The sequence below is a fragment of the Juglans regia genome, chromosome 4 (genome assembly GCF_001411555.2).
Source record: "Juglans regia cultivar Chandler chromosome 4, Walnut 2.0, whole genome shotgun sequence".
NCBI classification, from domain to species: Eukaryota; Viridiplantae; Streptophyta; class Magnoliopsida; order Fagales; family Juglandaceae; genus Juglans; species Juglans regia.
In genome coordinates, this window is record NC_049904.1 from 9,578,120 (window position 1) to 9,598,103 (window position 19,984).

The 19,984-nt window shown below is 38.5% G+C and overlaps 1 protein-coding gene, 1 long non-coding RNA gene and 1 pseudogene across 2 annotated transcripts; 2 read left to right on the forward strand and 1 right to left on the reverse strand.

The window, feature by feature from the left end:
* The first annotated feature begins 2,661 nt into the window (after positions 1 to 2,661).
* LOC109020597 (protein FAR1-RELATED SEQUENCE 1-like) lies at positions 2,662 to 5,811 on the forward strand. Its single transcript, XM_035689155.1, has 3 exons — positions 2,662 to 3,741; positions 3,824 to 3,961; positions 5,755 to 5,811. The coding sequence occupies exons 1-3, from the start codon at positions 2,662 to 2,664 to the stop codon at positions 5,809 to 5,811; spliced, it is 1,275 nt and encodes a 424-aa protein (XP_035545048.1).
* Positions 5,812 to 8,001: 2,190 nt separating this feature from the next.
* LOC109020595 lies at positions 8,002 to 15,424 on the forward strand (annotated as a pseudogene).
* Positions 15,425 to 15,747: 323 nt separating this feature from the next.
* LOC109015050 lies at positions 15,748 to 19,314 on the reverse strand. Its single transcript, XR_004801276.1, has 4 exons — positions 18,819 to 19,314; positions 18,524 to 18,620; positions 16,731 to 16,767; positions 15,748 to 16,181 (listed from the first exon to the last, which is right to left on the reverse strand). It is a non-coding gene; the product is annotated as an uncharacterized LOC109015050 (long non-coding RNA).
* Positions 19,315 to 19,984: the final 670 nt, after the last annotated feature.

Below are 19,984 nucleotides of genomic sequence, written 5' to 3' on the forward strand. Positions count from 1 at the left end.
AATTTGTAAGCATGCAAACCTTTAATGCTTTGCCTCAATTTATGTCCCTTCTATGCCTCCTTAGGGTTGGTTTCATGTCCATCTCTCATTTTCATTATGTCTATTGAGTGCGTTAAATTCACTAAATAAGAAGTAAATCTACTCTTAAAAAGAGACAAGATATGGACCATATGAAAATGACATTAACTTTGTTTTGATTGTGTTGTTGATTGAACATATCAAATTCACGGAACATTAGTTTAGGAAAATAACATATAGTACGGATTTACACTAGTCTTTTCACTTTCATCATACTATATGGATAAAATATTATTAATCAGTCATTAGATTTATTTTTTTTAAAAAATGAGAGATAATCTAATGATTAAATAGAAGAAACAATGACACATCAACACATCGTGATCGTCTACCATCTTAAGAAAATCCTAACTAAACAATTATGCTAAGAAAAATGCTACTCTCCTACAGTTGGGTCCTAATTGAATTGGGTCGTGACAATTTTTTTTTAAGGGGAGTTTAGACCTCAAAATTTATTTCGGATGAGGGCTATGTCAAATCAATCAATTAGATACATCATCATCATCATCTGAGTACTCAGGCATGCCCATTTATGTTTTATACTTTGGTTCTCTAAAATTGATGATTGTGTTTATGCAAGCACTATCTAACTTGAAGTTTTTATTTTTTTTATTTTTTTTTCGATTTTTCTGCATACTACCGTTGGGATAATTCATTATTGAAAATCCTCATTTTCAAGTGTGTGGCGTTATTAAAAAAGTGCCTAGCTAAATTTATAAAATTTAATGTTTTTAATCAAAATTTAACCAAACTCTAGTGCTCTCAGCAATATCCGTCCAACACATTTTATTCAAGAAAATAGAAATGCATGATATGTATAAATTCATAACTGAGTGCTAGTTTTGGTGTTGTTGCTTTTCTATCCTTTTTCTTGTTATGATGGAAGAAGGCTGTAGAATTTGGACTGCATGGACTTCATGGGCTATAATTTGTAAACTAAGATTAGACATTTTCGAATATTATGATGTGGCAGATCGACCCGAGCCAATTATGAAACAAAATAAGACCACTTGGGAGTTCTTAGTTTTCTTCACCCCAAAAATACATCATCCCATATTCTTTTTATTTATTTATTTATTTTTACTACTATCAATTATGAGAATTTAATTGTTTTTTCCCTTCTTTTGCCATCATGTGCTTCGCCTTTAAAGTCTCGGAAGACATTCTCATTAATTTTAAATGGGGGAAGAGGAAGATCGTAGGCCTTCGACATCGATTTCACATTCATTACAGACGCCTCTCAATCTTGAAGAAAATCCAAACGTTTACCATGTGAGTAGGCATATTGATGTCTTTTATTTTTTAATGACTTGCATTTGACGTGATCATGAAACACAATTGATTGCATAATTGCAACATCATTTTGATATAAATATGCCCCACCCTCTGTCGCCGAGTAATCCGGACAACTATAGGCAACAATTTTCTGAATTTGGAGAATTCGAAGAAAATGATAGTTTTACATTTTCTGATACTGCTGATGGTATTGCACTTTTGTCTGGTTTTTCTTTCACTATAATGACGCTAATTTTGAATTTATGCTAATCTAGCCTTATGTTTCTATGTTTAGAAATGTTAATTGACATAGATGAAGATTTAGAGGGTACAATTGTTGTCTCGGATGATGAGGGTAGGGTTGAAGCACCAAGATCTGATATGGAATTCGAGAGTTTGAAAGAGCTTACTGCCTACTATAAGCAATATGCCAAGCAAGAAGGATTTGGTGTAAGGACACAGAGGACTAAGAAAGATGATGCTGAGAGGCCTGTGTACGTGACTATTGGTTGTGCCCGTGGCGGAAAATACCAACCTAAGAACATTAATATCTCGAAGCCACGACCAACAACTAAAACGGATTGTAAGGCAAAGTTAAATGCGAGGTTGAACAAGAGTGACAAATGGGTTGTCACCACTTTTGAAAATCAGCACAACCACATTACTGTGAGCCCCAAGAAGACAAGACTCTTGCGATCTCATAAGTGTCTTGATGAATACAGTCAAAGGATCCTCGACCTCAATGATAGAGCCGGTATACGAATGAACATGAATTATTATTCTCTTGTTGTTGACGCGGGGGGTTTTGAGAATCTAAATTTTCAAGAGAAAGATTGTCGAAATTTCATTGACAAAGCTAGACATTTAAGATTGGGTAAGGAGGTGGCGAAGCACTTAATGAGTATTTCCAAAGAATGAGAGATCAAAATGATGGCTTCGTTTCTTACATGGATGTGGATGATGAGGGAAGATTACGAAATGTATTTTGGGCTAATGCACGGAGTCGAGCGGCCTATGAGTATTTTGGAGACGTTGTAACTTTCGATACAACGTACCTAACAAACCTGTACGGGATGTCTTTCGCTCCATTTGTTGGTGTTAACCATCATGGACAGTCCATACTACTAGGGGCGGGGTTGCTGTCAAGCGAGGACACGCATACCTTTATTTGGTTGTTTCGCATGTGGTTGTCTTGCATGAATGGTCGAGCGCCCAAAGCCATCATAACCGACCAAGACCGGGCAATGAAGAATGCAATTGCTATTGTATTCCCGAAAAACCCGCCATAGATATTGTCTATGGCATATAATGCGTAAACTTCTAGAGAAGTTAGGATCTCACTCCCAATTCAGTACAGGGTTGAAGACCTCTATTCAAACTGCATTGTATGATTCACAGACTTGCACGGAATTTGAGGAGATGTGGGGTGGACTTCTTGATAAGTATGATCTCAGAGGCAATAGTTGGCTCCAGTCCTTGTACGAGGAAAGGACCTTTTGGGTTCCGGTTTATTTGAAGGATGTCTTTTGGGCTGGTATGAGCACGACACAACGGTCAGAAAGCATGAATGCTTTTTTCGACGGGTATGTCCACTCCGGTACAACCTTGAAGGAATTCGTGGACCAATTTGATAATGCACTAAGAAAGAAGGTGGAGGTTGAGACAACGGCTGATTTTAACTCTATCAACCAAATGAGCCCTTGCGTTTGCCCTTTCAACTTTGAGAAGCAGTTTCAAAAGGTCTACACAAATGCAAAGTTTAAAGAGTTCCAAAAGGAGTTGATAGGCCTAATGTGTTGTAATTGCACACTGGTAACCAAGCAAGGATGCATTTCAACTTTCGATATCTTCGATGAAATATCGATTGATGAATGCACCAAGATAGTCCACTACACAGTTTACTATAACGAAGATGAGTGTGAGTTAAAATGCACTTGTGCATTGTTTGAGATGAGGGGAATTCTATGTAGGCATGCACTAAAAGTTTTTCAGCTGAATAGGATTAATGTGCTGCCAGATAGATATGTCTTGGATCGCTGGAGAAAGGACGAGAAGAGGTACACATTGATTAAAAGTAGTTATGATGATTTGCGGGCCAGTGGAGATGCACAGAGATATGAGATGGTGGTTAAAAGATGCATGAAATTGGCAACAAAAATATCCCCAAGTGATGAGCGTGTCAATGCATTCATGCGATATGTCAATGACTTTGACTCAAAATGTGATGATGTAACATTTAGGTCGAAGGTCGAATCAACCAAGGTCGGACCGAACGTTGAGGCAGATAAGGGTAAGAAGATATTAAGCCCCCACGTGGTCCGAGGGAAAGGGAGACCACCAAGTAAGAGAAAGGTTCCGCCCGTAGAGAAGATGGCAAGAAAGAGAAAGGTACTTTAATTTCCAAATTAAAGTTCCGTTGTTAGTATTTTGATTCTAACATTTGGGCCAATTTTGTTGTTTGTTAACTTAGGCTTGCAGAAAAATATTCGATGATGAAACACAATTGGGTGACACCCCGGGATCTCAACACCACCAATTTGATGATGGGGTTGGTGTTGGGACACAAAACAGCATTGTCACACAATCAATGCCATCGGGAAATCAGGAGGTCTTCAGCTATTGGTTAAATGTGTCTTTGAATATATTTTGTTTGATTAAAGATTGCATGCATAATTAAAAAGGTCTTTATATTATAGTTGTTTTCTTTCAGATGTGCTGCCATAATTGAGTTGCTGATTTTGTGTTTGTTGGCAATGGCCATGGTGCAGTTTGTGTCATGTGTTTCATTTTTGTTCTTTTTTGAGAGGGTTGGGTGTAGTTTGAAAATATAGCAAAGTGTTTCTGTTTTGGCAAAGTGTTTCTTTTTTGTTCCTCTTGGAGAAGGTTGGGTGTAGTTTGAATTTTCTGCAAAGTGTTTCTTTTTTGTTCCTCTTGGAGAGGATTGGGTGTAGTTTGTCAATATGGTTACATGTAATTTTTGGTTCTTTTTGAGAGGGAAAGGTAGTAGTTATTAGTAAGGCATTTTTGTACCTCTTGGTGGAATTTTGATGCCATCATGTGAATATGACAAATGTAAGGTTTTTTGTGGAGATGCAACGGGTAATTTTTTGTACCTCTTGTAGAGGTGGGGTGTTTTGGTACCATGAGCCGACTAGTATGCCAAGCAGTTGGTTTTTGGTAGCATGATTTTGTACGTTGCTATTTTTTGTGTCTTTGATGACGGGCGATTGCAATAGGTTTGTTCCTTTCCATTCTCATTTCAAATTTTATTGTATGACATTTGAGTGAAGAAGGTAACGAAATATTGGGCATACACCCATTTGTTACGGCAATAACTAGTAAATCTATGTTTGATCTAGATATATTTATATATATATATATATATATATATCTATATATTTTCATAATTATATCTTTGGTAATGGTCATATGTGCAGATTTGTAGCTACTCATTTATCTTCTTGATTTTGAGTAGGCAGGTTGTCCTTGATGGTAAGCAAATCTCATTAAAGCCCTTCTGTCAATTACCCACCAAGTAATTCTTCACCATCGATTTTTCACTGCTCAGTATCTTTAATTTATATTGTTAACATTTTATTCAATTAGTGATCTATTTTACTGGTAGACGATTATGGTTGGCCCTCTCAACCAGAGCTTTGCAGTTTATTAATTATACTGAGCATTTGACAGTTCACCGAACGAGGACATATATTCGTTAAGGTCCATCAAGCTGAAAATACGAAGGCCATGGTAAATGGAAAAGTTGAGACTTGTATGAATGGTGGATCAGATGGAGGTCTATTTTGATCTGGTGGACGTCAATTTAAGACATTAAGCGGTTGTGAAGCTGCTGATGAGAGGTTGTGAAGCTGTTGATGATTAAGAGAGGTTCTGTCCCAGATGATTGCATCATGTGAACTTGAGGTTGGTATCCTGCATATTTGGGTTTATATAGGGGCAAATTTGGAGACCATAAAATTGAAGTCATTTTGTCTGGCTTTCTCATAGCACTGAAGTCACAGACCATATGGTAAAGTTGAGATGGCATATGAGATAACAGGGTCACATTAAAATCCAGAAAGGTTTCTTTTTAAAATTTTTTAAATAGACTCATTTCTGATGTCACTGAGAACAAATGTTAAGAAATAGAAAAATTTTCAATGTTAAGAAATGTTTGATAAAATTAAACATCTGTGGGAAACTAATGTTATCAAAGTGAGCCAATTTGTGGTATGCTTCATCTAATAAACGGGCCATCATATGGTGGTATTTCACTTGATAAATGAAGTCTGGAACCTGGCAACCCGTGCAAATGGAGCTGTATGTGTGTCAAGTAATTGTATTAAATTACAGCTTTCTTCAAATTGAACTTAAAAATTCCTAAGTTGTTTGCATTTGTAGAGACGCACTGGAGATGCTGCTGATGGCTGTGCTATGTTTTGGAAAGCTGATAAGTAAGAAATTTATGTTTAATTTTGCATTATATTTCTGAGACTTCAGATATATGAATAATTTTAACTCATTTCTATTAGGTTCCGGTTATTAGAGGGACAAAGTATTTGAATTCAAGGAGTTTGGTCTTTGTGATAATGTTGCTCAGCTTTCTGTTTTTGAGGTGCCAATTCATATGCATCTGCTGAGTTTTTTAGTGGTATTATGAGCAATATTTTATTGCTTTGAAGGCTGACTTTGTGCCGATACAGGAAGATGCGAAAAGATCCATCCAGAAGACTACTGGTTGGTAACATTCATGTCCTTTATAACCCAAGCCGTGGGGATGTTAAATTAGGGCAAGTAAGTGAATTTATCTTGACGTCTTATATTATTTTTTTTATGAGTACCTTGATGTCTTATACTATTATTATTCATGCTTGGAACATATTTACTTCTAATCCTGGGGCTTAATAACGCAACTTATATATTCCTCTTGCAATGATCTTTGTCAGATGTGAAGTATCTTATGTATCTCAATTTTGGAATGAAGAGAATTAAGGAAAATCTATTTCTACTTCTTCTGCAATCAATTAAAAATCTCTTTTTAGAGTCGAAAATGACTCTACATGTCTGGAAGATAAATCATACTATGTTAGTTTTTATCTTGGAGCTTTTGAAAAAAAAAAATTGAAGTTCTGAGCATTCAAAAAATGATCTTAATTTGTTTGATTCATCATCTTTTTTTTTCCTAGTAGAAATTATTTCCTTTAGGTATTTAACTTGAAGCTCATCCTATTACGAGCCTTGGTGTTGGCTAAAACTGGGCCCATAATCTTCTAAGATCCTTTATATGTAAGAAATGGCGATGGCGATGGAACTCAAAACAATTAATCTTATGAGATCTTTGAGGCATTCTAAGAAAAACATAGAGAGGATAAAAATAGAAAAGGAAACTATGGGGCTGTTTGTGGATGATGATGTAAAGCAGCACACTTGCACCCATTTTCTTCCTCATCTCATTGAAACTTAAATTTCCGTTTTAGTTGATTTGATTTGTGTGATTATTCAAGGCCAAACTTTGTTGCTGCTCTTCTCCAACGCTCAGTAGAATAGAATGCATGTTCTCTTCACTTACCTAGGTTGGGTTTGATCACTTTGAAATGACCATGCATGTGATTGTACTTTATTCACACTAGTTAATAGAAAATTAGACTGTATGGGTTTTTATTATCAGTTAAACCCCCTGGTTTGACAAGCAATGCCAAATTTTCTGTTGGTTACCTGTGAAAGCAGCCTGCTCGATGAGATATGAGTAAATCTCAAAAACATAAATGTTTTCTTCTTCTTAAATTGTCTCTTTAATCAAATTTATTAAGTGGCACATTTTAAATGTATGTCTATTTATGTGGTTGGCATATGGAACATCTTAAAATGTAGACAGATATCAGTTGGTGACAATGATAGGAGTATGATTGTGTGTTTTTTTTTCTTTTTGTAAAACACTTGGTTTGTGTTCATTTTTGAGTGATTCTAGTGATTTTTTTAATCTTGGTCTCTGTTAATTTTTGTTTGGGTACTTTAATTTAATCATCATTGGGTGAAGCATTCTCTCCCTCCCCCTCTCTCTCTCTCTTCCTTCTAGCACAAACTGATTAAAAGTTTGTAACAGAACATTGTGATGCCTTATATTTTATTGCACCTTTAAAAATGTCTGTTTTAAGTTACATGCGTCTGTCCAAATTATGGAACATTGTGGTGCCTTATATTTTGTTTTACTCTGCGCTTGTGGCATGTAGACTATGCTTTAAAATAATAAAGATCGAACAATTTATTAAGTTCAGCGATTTAATAGGGTATTATGATACTGAGAATCACACTAATTTTTGGGGTGGGGTTTAGGAACTAGGAAAAGGATAAGGCTGGGTGGGGAATTTTTTGGGGGAAGTTTAATGTTGAGATTTTAGGCTTTGATCATTCATGCATCGTTCTGATCAACAATAAAGGGACCTGTGGCTGGATTTATTAGTATGTGGTCAACTGAAATAATTATAAAATAGTTGTACATTCATCATTTTTCTTGTGTATATCAAAAGTCCTGTTGAGATCAGTGACAGGAGGGCATTTAAGTCAATAAAATTAAAGGGTGTGTGTAGATGCCATATAAATGTACTGCTAGGGTTAGGGCTTCGCAGTCTTCTACTTGCTTTTCGGCTCTTCCACTCCTAGAAGCATGGCTGCTCCCGCCGCCCCTCACCAGCTCTCACAGAAGGAAGCCGACATTCATATGATGTTGGCCTCGGAGGTCCACCTTGGAACTAAAAATTGTGACTTCCAGATGGAGCATCACATATTCAAGCATTGCAGCGATTGTATTTCTCGCTTCACTTTCTCAGATTGTGAAGTCTTTTTCCTCCTTATCTGTGTTTTATTCTGATTGGGGGTGATGAAAAGGAGTGGAAAGTAAAGTGTAACGAGTCCGGCGTGGAGCATCCGTAAGCGGTGATGCCGAGAGATTAGAGGAAGAAGATGAGGGGAAGGGTTAGGGATGAAACCCTAACCCACGTGCAAGTCTACGGTGGAAAAGGAACTTCTGAGGAAGAGAAGTGTTTACTTCAGTTACGTGTAGTGTACTTGCATTCTGAAGTGTTTAAGTGAAGATCATGGGCCGGGCTTGGGCCATATGTTATTGTTTTTATCATTTCGTTAATTGCAGTTGAGAGCCCTAAGTAATTGGGCCTTTATTTGATTTCAGTATTACGTTGGGTCTCTATTAAGGCTGAGGCCTTTTATTGAAAACCCTAGTATTTAAGTCATTGTAGCTACGTATGCAGTATGATTATTCTGAATGAAAACCTAGTCTCCTTATTTCCTTATCTGTTTCTCCCCCTTTTCTGGAGGTGCTCACCCTCGAAGTGAGCTCTTTACCTGTGTGTGTGCTTATTTCCGATTGGAAGTGTTACAAGTGGTATCAAGAGCCACCGAATTTTGGCAATGTTTTACAATGGCTGAAGGAACAAGAATCAATCAACTACAAGATGGGCTCATTGCCCTAAAAACAACTTCCGAAAGTCAATACACTGAAATAAAAAAAATCATCTGATGCTAAGTTTTTACACTTAGAGAATGAAATGGCTACTCTCAAACAGCAAAATGAGATCATCGTATAACAGCTTGCGATATTAACAGCTGGAATGAAGAACAAGCAGCCCCATGTCAGCTATAGGGACTCATCCTCTAGTGAGCAACCTGGGAATGATTTTGAACAAATGCAGCTGCAATAAAATCTGCCCCGGTTCCAGCAACAGCATCAGCATACCAGTAGCAACAAATCCCTCACAACCAGCAATTTCAATATCAAAATATGGGAGATGTGCAAGCTCGCACAGTAAGGTTAGATTTTCCCATTTTTAATGGGGAAGACCCTGCAAGTTGGCTTTATAGAGTTAATCAATTTTTCCATTTTCACAATACAATACCAAATCAAAAACTTAGACTTACATCATTCCACATGGTGGGAAAAGCCCTTATTTGGTTTCAAGAAATGGAGGATACTGCACAGTTTCGGGATTGGGAAACATTCACTAGGGCCTTGTTGATTAGATTCGGGCCTAATGCTTATGACGATCTAATGGAAGCCCTCACTAGACTGAGACAAGTGGGATCTGTCAAAGACTATCAAGCAAGGTTTGAGACCCTCTCTAACAGATTAAAGGGCTTGTTGGACACTTACAAGCTGAGTTGTTTTTTAAGTGGTTTAAAAGATGAGATCCGGTTAACCGTTCGAATGTTCAATCCCACTAGCCTTACCACAGCATATAGTCTAGCTAAACTTCAAGAGGAAAAGGTTAACCTACCCAAACGATATACCAGATTCAGTTCACCATACTCACCCGATCCCGGCATTTTAAAAAATCCTCCCACCCACCCAACAGATTACTCCAAATCCAACCACACCAAGCCACAATTTCCCATCCACAAAATCTCCCAAACTCAGATGAAAGAACGCAGAGACAAAGGATTGTGTTACAATTGCGACGCCAAGTGGGTGCCAGGCCATAAATGTAAAAATCCTAAGCTCTATTTACTAGAGGAAGTATTGCTGGACAGTGAGTACAATGATGCCATTGGGGAGGAGCTGTATGACCAAAATGATACAACTCAAGCTACCTTTGAAACCACCATTACCCCACCTAACCCAGAAATATCATTACATGCCATCACAGGATCTCACAACCCACGGACTATGAGGGTAAAAGGGAGAGTGGGCAACCAGTGGCTCACTATCTTAATTGACAGCGGCTCCACCCATAACTTTGTGAACCCGGCTATCATTAAGAAATCTCACTTAGCTATTGATGACACTCAAAAAGTCAAGGTACGAGTTGCTAATGGGGATCTCATTCCAAGTGAGGGAACATGCCAAGATGTGAGACTTTTAATTCAGGGAACTGTTTTTATGTTGGAAGTCCAGATTTTGGTATTAGCAGGTTGTGACATGGTGCTAGGCATCAAATGGTTAAGGGACTTGGACTCAATTTTATGGGATTTTAAAAAGCTATCAATGAAATTCTGTTATAATGGAAAACAAGTGATTTTGCAGGGCCTTACAGCAACACACATGATAGAAGAAGGTTCATTTTACAGCAATGACAAGTTCCAAAATAAAGGAGTTATCTTACAGCTTTTAGAAGGGCAAATGGAATCTGACCAGCAAGCAAAAACACCCATTCCAGCCACAATTCAGAACCTGTTGAATCATTTCAAAGACATATTTGCCGAACCAAAAGGACTATCACTCCTACGAACCCATGACCACGCCATAAACACCATACCAAACACAAAACCCATATCCATAAGACCCTACCGTTACCCTTACTATAAAAAAGATGAGATTGAAAAGATTGTTCAGGAACTCTTAAAGATGGGGGTAATTCAACCAAGCCAAAGTCCTTACTCTTCCCCCGTCCTGCTGGTTCGAAAATTCGATGGAACTTGGCGTTTATGTGTGGATTACCGTGGGCTGAACAGTGTTACCATCAAGGATAAGTTCCCTATCCCGGTGGTAGAAGAATTAATGGATGAGCTACAAGGGTCAATGATATTTTCAAAGTTGGATTTGAGGTCCGGCTACCACCAAATCAGAGTTAAGCCCAATGATGTTCCAAAAACAGCGTTTAGAACTCATGAAGGGCACTATGAGTTCCTAGTAATGCCCTTTGGGCTTACTAATGCTCATTCCACATTTCAAAGCCTAATGAATGAGGTATTCCGCCCCTTTCTAAGAAAATTTATACTTGTGTTTTTTGACGATATTCTTGTGTATAGCAGATCTGAAATAGAGCATGTTACACACCTAAGACTCACTCTTGAGATACTTAGACAGCACTCATTGTTTGCAAAAAACTCTAAGTGCAACTTTGGTTGCAAAGAAATCGCCTACTTAGGCCACTTGATTTCAGCGGAAGGTGTGAAGGCGAACCCCGAAAAACTCAAAGCCATGATCGATTGGCCCCTACCAAAATCCCTAAAGGCACTAAGGGGATTCTTGGGATTAACAGGTTATTATCGACGGTTCATTAGAGGGTATGGGGCGATTGCAGCCCCTCTTACAAGAATGCTAAAGAAAGATGGTTTTTCTTGGAGTGAAGATAGCAAAGTGGCATTCCATAAGTTGAAGGAAGCGGTAACCCAACCCCCGGTTTTGGCCTTACCCGAGATCACCATCCCATTCATGATTGAATGCGATGCATCCGGCACTGCTGTAGGGGCTGTTTTAATGCAGCAAGGCAGACCGTTAGCGTTTTACAGCTATGCCTTAAAGGGCAGGGCACTCTCACTTTCAACATATGAGAAGGAATTTTTTGCACTTGTATCCGCGGTGTTAAAATGGAGACCCTACTTGCTAGGACGGAAATTTATAGTGAGAACAGATTAGCAAAGTCTTAAACACTTGCTCGATCAGAAAATTGGGACACCAATGCAGCAAAGATGGATTACTAAGCTCCTCGGATATGATTTTGTAGTGGAGTATAAGAGGGGGTCTGAAAACAGAGCTGCTAATGCTCTGTCCAAAATGGAAAAGGCTGAGGAAGGGACACTTATGTTGATTACTTTTCCTAGTGTGGAATGGGTGGACGAGTTGAAGCTAGCCTATGGTTCGGATGCACACTTGCAAGCCCTTTTAGAAAGCTACAACAAGGGCAACTTGAATCCTAGATACACCATGAGAGAGGGACTTCTTCTATATAAAAGCAGGCTGTACATTCCTAACAATGAGGAATTCAAGCAAAAGTTAATGGATCTCTCGCACAGCAGCCCCTGGGGAGGGCACTCGGGGTACGACAAATCAGCCCATCGCATGCGAAGGGATTTCTTTTGGCCCGGCATGAAGAAGGATTTAAAGAAATTCATTAGAGCTTGTGACATGTGCCAAAGGGTAAAACTAGATAACACTCTGCCCAGCGGATTACTACAGCCTTTACCCATCCCTTCCCAACCATGGACAAACATAACAATGGATTTTATAGATGACCTCCCAAACTCTCAAGGCTACAATAGCCTTTGGATTGTAGTAGACCGCTTGACAAAATACAGCCACTTTGTTCCATTGAAACACCCATACACTGCCAAAACAGTAGCTGAATTGTTCCTTGAGCACATTTTCAAGTTACATGGACTACCAACATCAATTGTGTTGGACAGGGACACCACTTTTACAAGTAAATTTTGGCAGGAACTTTTTTCACTCCAGGGTGTTCAAATGCACTAAAGTACAGCCTACCACCCACAAACGGATGGCCAGACTGAGGCTGTCAACAAGACTGTGGAGAATTATCTAAGGTGTTTTACTTCGGACAGACCAAAGGATTGGGTACTCTGGATTCCTCTTGCTGAGTGGTGGTATAACTCCACTCAACACATATCTACAAAACTAACTCCTTTCGAAGCACTCTACGGTTATACCCCACCCCGAATCCTAGACTACATCCCAGGGACAGCTAGAGTGGACACAGTAGACCATACTCTATGCAACAGGGATCAAGTCACTAAGCTCCTCAAACAAAACATTCAGCAAGCTCAAAATCGAATGAAAAAGTATGCAGACCTAAAGAGAAAGGAACAAAATTTTCAAGTGGGAGATTCAGTATACCTCAGACTACAGCCTTACCGTCAGACCAGTGTAGCCCAACGAAGGAATCTCAAGCTCGCTCCAAGATTCTATGGGCCGTTCAAAATTTTGCAGCGCGTTGGGAGTGTCGCATATACATTGGATCTACCATCATCTTCACGAATTCACCCCACCGTGCATGTATCTCAGATCAAAAAGAAACTCGGGTCAAAAATCACAGCAGTACAGTCATTACCCCCACTCGATAACAATGGAGTCATCTACCCCAAACCAGAAGAAATACTCACTCGAAGGATGCGAAAAGTAGGAAACAAAGCAAGAGTCGAACTACTTACCCGTTGGCATGGCCAAGACGCTTCCGACGCTACTTGGGAGACGTACGCACGGCTGAAAGGGGACTTTCCTCACCTTACGGGCAAGGTGTTCTAAGGAAGAGGGTATGTAACGAGTCCGGCGTGGAGCATCCGTAAGCGGTGATGCCAAGAGATTAGCGGAAGAAGATGAGGGGAAGGGTTAGGGATGAAACCCTAACCCACGTGCAAGTCTACGGTGGAAAAGGAACTGCTGAGAAAGAGAAGTGTTTACTTCAGTTCCGTGTAGTGTACTTGCATTCTGAAGTGTTTAAGTGAAGATCATGGGCCGGGCTTGGGCCATATGTTATTGTTTTTATCATTTCGTTAATTGCAGTTGAGAGCCCTAAGTAATTGGGCCTTTATTTGATTTCAGTATTACATTGGGTCTGTATTAAGGCTGAGGCCTTTTATTGAAAACCCTAGTATTTAAGTCACTGTAGCTACGTATGCAGTATGATTATTCTGAATGAAAACCTAGTCTCCTTATTTCCTTATCTGTTTCTCCCCCTTTTCTGGAGGTGCTCACCCTCGAAGTGAGCTCTTTACCTGTGTGTGTGCTTATTTCCGATTGGAAGTGTTACATAAAGAGATAAATAATAATGTAAAGTGGTGTTGATCTCGTTGGCTTTATCGAGACTTTAAAAATGCTGAATGGTTTAGTTGTGTTTAGTTGATTTTGAGTTCTGTTCTTTTATACGTACATCAATTTTTTCTTATCCGTGTACAAAGAACACTGGACTCGGTCATCTTTCACTTTCCGTGTTTGTGTAAAAGTCGTGTATTCGTGTTGGTTACCTGTGAAGATTTACTGATACTTGTGAGTGATGTTTTGATGGTTAGGCATATACATAATCAACCTGGGGTAGACATGGGAAAAGCTTCAGTTAGCAGCCTGCGTGATTGTTGCAATTTAGAATCCACAAGACATGACAGTACAATCTGCAAGCCCTAACGGCCAGAGAGCAGTCCTTAAGTTTGCTTAGTACACCGGTGTCCATGCCATTGCCGGAAGGCACACTCCTACTACCTTCACTAACCAGCTGCAGACATCTTTCAATGAACCCTGACTCCTCATCCTAACTGATCCAAGGACAGATCACCAGGTGATTAATGCTTCCCCACTTCATGTGATACCTGGTTTAAGTTCTGTTACTGGTTGGTTATTTGTTTCGCATATTTTTATTGTGAAAGCTATTCGCATAAGAGTTTTGAAGACTTTGAATGCTATCATATATTAGAAGATTATGTATATTGCCGTGATCTGTGTGCATCTGTGTTTGCTTGTCTTGTCTTTTGTTTGTCCTTATTTTTACTCACTACTAAAAGCTGCTTGCAGCCCATTAAGAAAGCTGCTCTTGGAAATATCCCAACCATTGCCTTCTGTGACACTGATTCACCAATGCGGTACGTTGATATTGGTATCCCTGCCAACAACAAGGGGAAGCATAGCATAGGGTCTCTTTTGGCTCTTGCCAAGAAAGGTTCTGCAGATGCACGGTACTATTCGTCCTGGACATAAGTGGGATGTGATAGTGAGGAAGAAACTTGAGGGCTTTGTTTGGTGGAATCTTTTCACAGCTCTAAACTGCCAATTGAAAATGGGTTATCCTTTGTATGTGCATGTAGATTTGTTTTTCTATCGTGAATCTGAGGAGGCTAAGCAACAGAAGGAGGAAGAAGCAGTTGCCATTCCCAATTACGGACTCATTGATTATTCTGCTTCTCCCCTTACCTCTGACCAGTGGCCTGTTCAAGTTGCTGATACTCAGTGGAGCCCTCATGTTCAGCATCCTATCTCAGCAGTTCCTACTACTTGGGCCACAGAACCAGGTAGAACCTTACTACCTTCTTTTGTTTTGTTTTTGGATTCTTTTTGAATAATTTTGGTTTGTTGGAAAACCAGGTGGAACTACTTGTAGAATTAAAATCTTTATGTGGAAAAACTACTTATTTGGCTGGCATCTGTTATATTTGCTGGCCTGTTTTATTAATTAGTTTTAACCCTATTTTGTTCAACTGCAGTTGCTTTAGCAGCAGGGGATTGGGATGCTGCTCCCGTGCCACCAGTGACCACCACTGTTATTGAAGTTGCTGCTGCTCTAGCTTCTGGATGGGGTGAATGAAGTTAGAAAGCAATTTGCTGGCATAATTTTGAGTTAGCTTTCCAAGTTTGATCAATTTCTTTTGTGATATGAACATTGTTTATGGGCACAACTCAGTGTAATTTCAAGGATTTTTGACTATGTAGTTGGTGCCTTTAAGGGATTTGCTTTATTTTGATCTGTTCAAGAATCTGATATTCTCAAGCAATGCAAAGACATATGCTTTATCAGTCTCCTGAATGCAACTAATCGAATTGCATGCTTATTGTTCATCACTGCATTTGGCCCCGAATTTTCAGAGTAAATAATTTAGATGACTATAGATTTTCTGAGCAGCCAATGACGGCTAATAATGCCTGTGAAGGGTAAAGATGTATTATTGTCAAAGTATTTGCATTTTGTGTTAAAAGATATTCCTCTGAATGCTAACGGTGGTCCTCAAACATAATCTTACAGATTGAGATTATGAATGGAATCTCATAATCTTATGTAAGCAAGTTTTAATTATAGACATCAGAGAATGCCAAATAATTCTGAATTCAACAAATACCCGTCAAGTTGTCAGCTTTCAATTGAACCTTACATGTAAAGAACTTTCACTTGCCAAAGATTGGAAGAAAAAAAAAAAGAAACAATTTACTCGCGCTCTGTATAGATTAATTAAAAGATGCGCGAATAAACGCTGTGGGGCTCTAATCTTTTTCAGTCTTCTAAGGAAGAGTGACTCTTCAGTCAACTTCTAAGGAACAATGCCTCCCCATGAAAGAGCCACTTCACAAAGCTCTCAGAATATCCACCACGCAATACTCCCTAAGACAGGAGAGAGAAACAAGTAAGAATTTGTTTCCAATTGTAGTAATCAAGAAGAACGAAAGCAACATGTTGATAATTGTGTAGGTAGCAACTTATGGCTGCTGCTGACTGCTTAAGGTGATTCGTCATTCCTATTGCATATAAGGAACAAAAGTAATAATCATATGAAATATAAATGAACAAAATAAAAGAAAAGAAATAAACAGCTGATGACAACTTTTCTCATGCCATGAGTTCAAAAGGGTTGAAAATTTAAATAAAGGAACTCAATTGGTGAAGGGAGATAAATTAATTCTCACCACCCTACTGATAGGCATTGCAGCAGTACTAAATACACTACCTCATCCTGGTTAAACCGTCATATGGTTCTAATCATATGAACATGCAACAAAGATTAAGTGCTCATATATCTTTGGATATTTAGTAAAAGAAATAAGCACAATCCTATGTTATAATCCAGGTTTGTTTAAACATAACTAACTTGTTTTTAATCTAAAGCAAGACACCATTACACACCAAACAACAATAAGATACTAACGTACTGACCATCATTCGATGAATTATAGTCTCACATGAAAAGCACCTGCGGTCATAAAAACAGGGGTCAATCAGAAGGTTCCGCTATTGTTTCCAGGGGAATGACTTTCATGGGTAAAAAAAAAAGTATTTTTACATTCAGGGAATGAGCTCTTAGATGCCATTGCCACTCAAAATTTGTAAATGTCTGGATAGTAGAATCTAGTGTAGGAAAGCAAGACAAATGATTCAGATTAACCACCAACATTTTTAGTCTTCTACAATCTTTGCATGGGATTCACCATCAAATTGTTCTTTTTTAAAAGTACACTATTGAGTTTTTGTGACACTAACAATTATCACCTGAGTTTTCTGTCAAGGTTTTGACTGATTGTAGCAGTCAAAATTCCTTGTGGACTGAAAAGATTGCTTTGCATATGTTACCTTTCATTGTGAGGTTAACTACTACATGGAATTCTCAATCATATTATATCAATTAGTATGTCTCTACCTATCAATCCAAACTTGACCATGTTTACGTGCACTAGGTTGGTTGGATCCTTGCTATAACATAACGCACTGTAGACACCAAAAAAAAAATAGGGGAAAGTGGAGCAATACATATTAAAGTTTTAGTTCCCATATGATATATATATGGTACAAATATCTGCAATATCCCAACATAGTAAACTGCATCAGATGTCAGGGAGTTGCACCATTTAACTGATATTACAAATGAACTTATAAAAAAAAACAAAAAGCTACTATTACAAATTATCCATTTTCCCATGACACATTTAGACAACGCATCACAAAATACCGTGTGAGAAATATTTGCACATGCACAGCATGTGTACCAACCACCAAATGAAGTATATAACGTATTATAGAGCTGCCAGTTACTGCAGAGAAATAGAAGGTAGAAACTGAGAAAGAACAATCAACAACCTTCAGGAAAGAGTCTGTAGCTTGAAATAAAAATGAAACTTTTTTTTTTTTTTTGATAAGAAAGGAAGAAAAATGAAACTATCATTAAAAGGCTCCAAAATATACCACCTGTTTGACAACATCTCTTTTGATAACATGATGAATTCTTGCTTTTGTATAGGAAAATTAGACTGATGTAAATGCAAAGGTACAATAGCAGGGGTGGGATACCCCAAGTAACATCCCAAACCAAAAGTTGATCATTTAATACTTTTTATGGACGCAAGCTTACAGAAGGCAGAGAGAGAGAGAGAGAGAGAGAGATAATTTGTCCGTTTTCTTAGCATTTTTGTACAGCTTTAGTGTAAAGTTATCTCTAGCAAAATCTCCCAAATGGTGACATGAAGACAAAAACATTTATGTTATTTCCTAAAATATAGCATTACATGTTTAGCAAAGAGTAATGTTATTTTCAGAGTTTGCTCACTCATAACGGTTTCTCCTCTGATTTTACGTTTTCTGAGGAAAAAATGTACCATTAACAATGAATGACCTGAATGAGAGTTGTCCCAAATGCCTTTCAAGATTTTTGAGATGAAACCTTTTAGTTGGTTTAAGTCTTGAATTACATCGCTACATGTCAAATGTTGTGATGTTGAATTTTACTTAATCCCATATAGATATATATAGTTTTAGACACATGAGTCACACACCATAAGATCTAAACTATTTGACGTATTCTGAAAGAACAGTTAGAAATTAGACTAAAAAAATTAAACATTATGATATATGAGAATTACACATCAATTGCCATATGTGCTTGTATTTTATTAATGAAGTAACAGTTTATCATGAATTACATATGAATGTAAGAAACTTCAAATATCAAGCCTAACCTAAGAATTTCAGTATGTGATGAAGGAGCTTGAACTTATAAGCTGGATGGTGGGATCTAAATTCTTCCTGTTTATTCTGTTTGAAGCATTTGCAGTCCTGAAAAGAAAATGACCAACAAAAGAACCAGTGTTATCATCCATTAACATGCTAGATAAATAATTTAACATATAGAAAAAAGAGAAGTATGCCATGAGAGGCAACATCAGCAACATCTACAACCCCGCACCATTAGTTTCTAGTAAATACAGAGAAAAAAAATGGAGTAAATTCGAGAAAAAAAATGTAGGCCCAAACCCTAGAATCACAGATTATTTTCCCTCTTGCAGATTTGAGGGCTTCGCGTCAATGGACTGAGGGCGGGCTCGCGTCGGACTGAGGGCGGCTTCCGTCGGTGGACCGAGGGCTCCTTTCATGTCAAATGGACTTAGGGCTTCAGGTTGGTGGACTTAGGGACCGAAGGCTTGGGGACTGATCTCCTTGGGAGGGCTGAGGTCGTGGTGGGAGGGCTGAGGTCAATGGTTGCTTGGCTTCGAGGGAGAAGTTCGATTCGAAGACGAAGTTTGGGAGGGGGAACGAAGAAGACTGGTTCGGGAAGGGGAACGTGGAATTCGAATTTGGGGGTCGAATTCATCATCTGTCGAATGCGAAACCAAAAACCGGGAAAATCGGTCCACTGGTTAGTGAACCCGGTCCACACGTCAGGTGTGTTATGGTTGATGCGTACAGTAGGCTGATACAAAGAATAATTCGACTCTAAAATTGTATCCAACAGATGAAAAGAGTTCACAAATACAGATAGATAATTGAATAAAGATATAAAAAGCAAAGAAGCCATCTTTGTTCAGAAACAAGCAGCATCAAACACCAAGAAAAAAAAAACAGATTAAATTCCAAATTCTAACCTTAAATTCAGCTCCTTCAGCTGACTAAGAAGTAGAAATCACCTACAAAGCTTTGACAGAACGACCGCAAAACTTATCATTCCATTAACAACTCTACTAAAACACAAGAGAGGCCAAAACAAGCATACCTGCACGCTGATCATTCTTAGACCACCGATGCGAAGAAAGAGGCAATAGGAATTCCAAATGAGACTCGAGAAACCACCCATTGAAACTATGAATTATAGTACCTAGTAATCAAAAGATGCATCTAAAATATCTGGAAATTCTGCCAGCATCTCACTGTCCTATTCCCGAATAACCTCCACAAATGAACTCAAAGATGATGAAGCTTCTGACCTGTTGTTTGTTTGAGCTCCACTTGTGGATTCAAAATCAAATGTCTCAAAACCACCCTCATGTCCAATTCGGTTTAGGCCATTATAATTCCCTGTAGCATAATTTAACTGAGGTGTTCGCTCTAGATTTGAAGGGTAATTGGTTGGCGACAAGACTCCCTTGAAGTAGAGATATTGTTGTTGCTGAAAGCCCGGACAGGAAAGAGGTTCGTTGGGGAAG

Coding starts and splice junctions, on each gene's coding strand:
- LOC109020597 (XM_035689155.1), top strand. CDS start 2,662: ATGCGTAAACTTCTAGAGAAGTTAGGATCTCACTCCCAATTCAGTACA. Junction 3,742..3,823: donor AGATGGCAAGAAAGAGAAAG/GTACTTTAATTT, acceptor TTGTTAACTTAG/GCTTGCAGAAAAATATTCGA. Junction 3,962..5,754: donor TGCCATCGGGAAATCAGGAG/GTCTTCAGCTAT, acceptor TTGCATTTGTAG/AGACGCACTGGAGATGCTGC.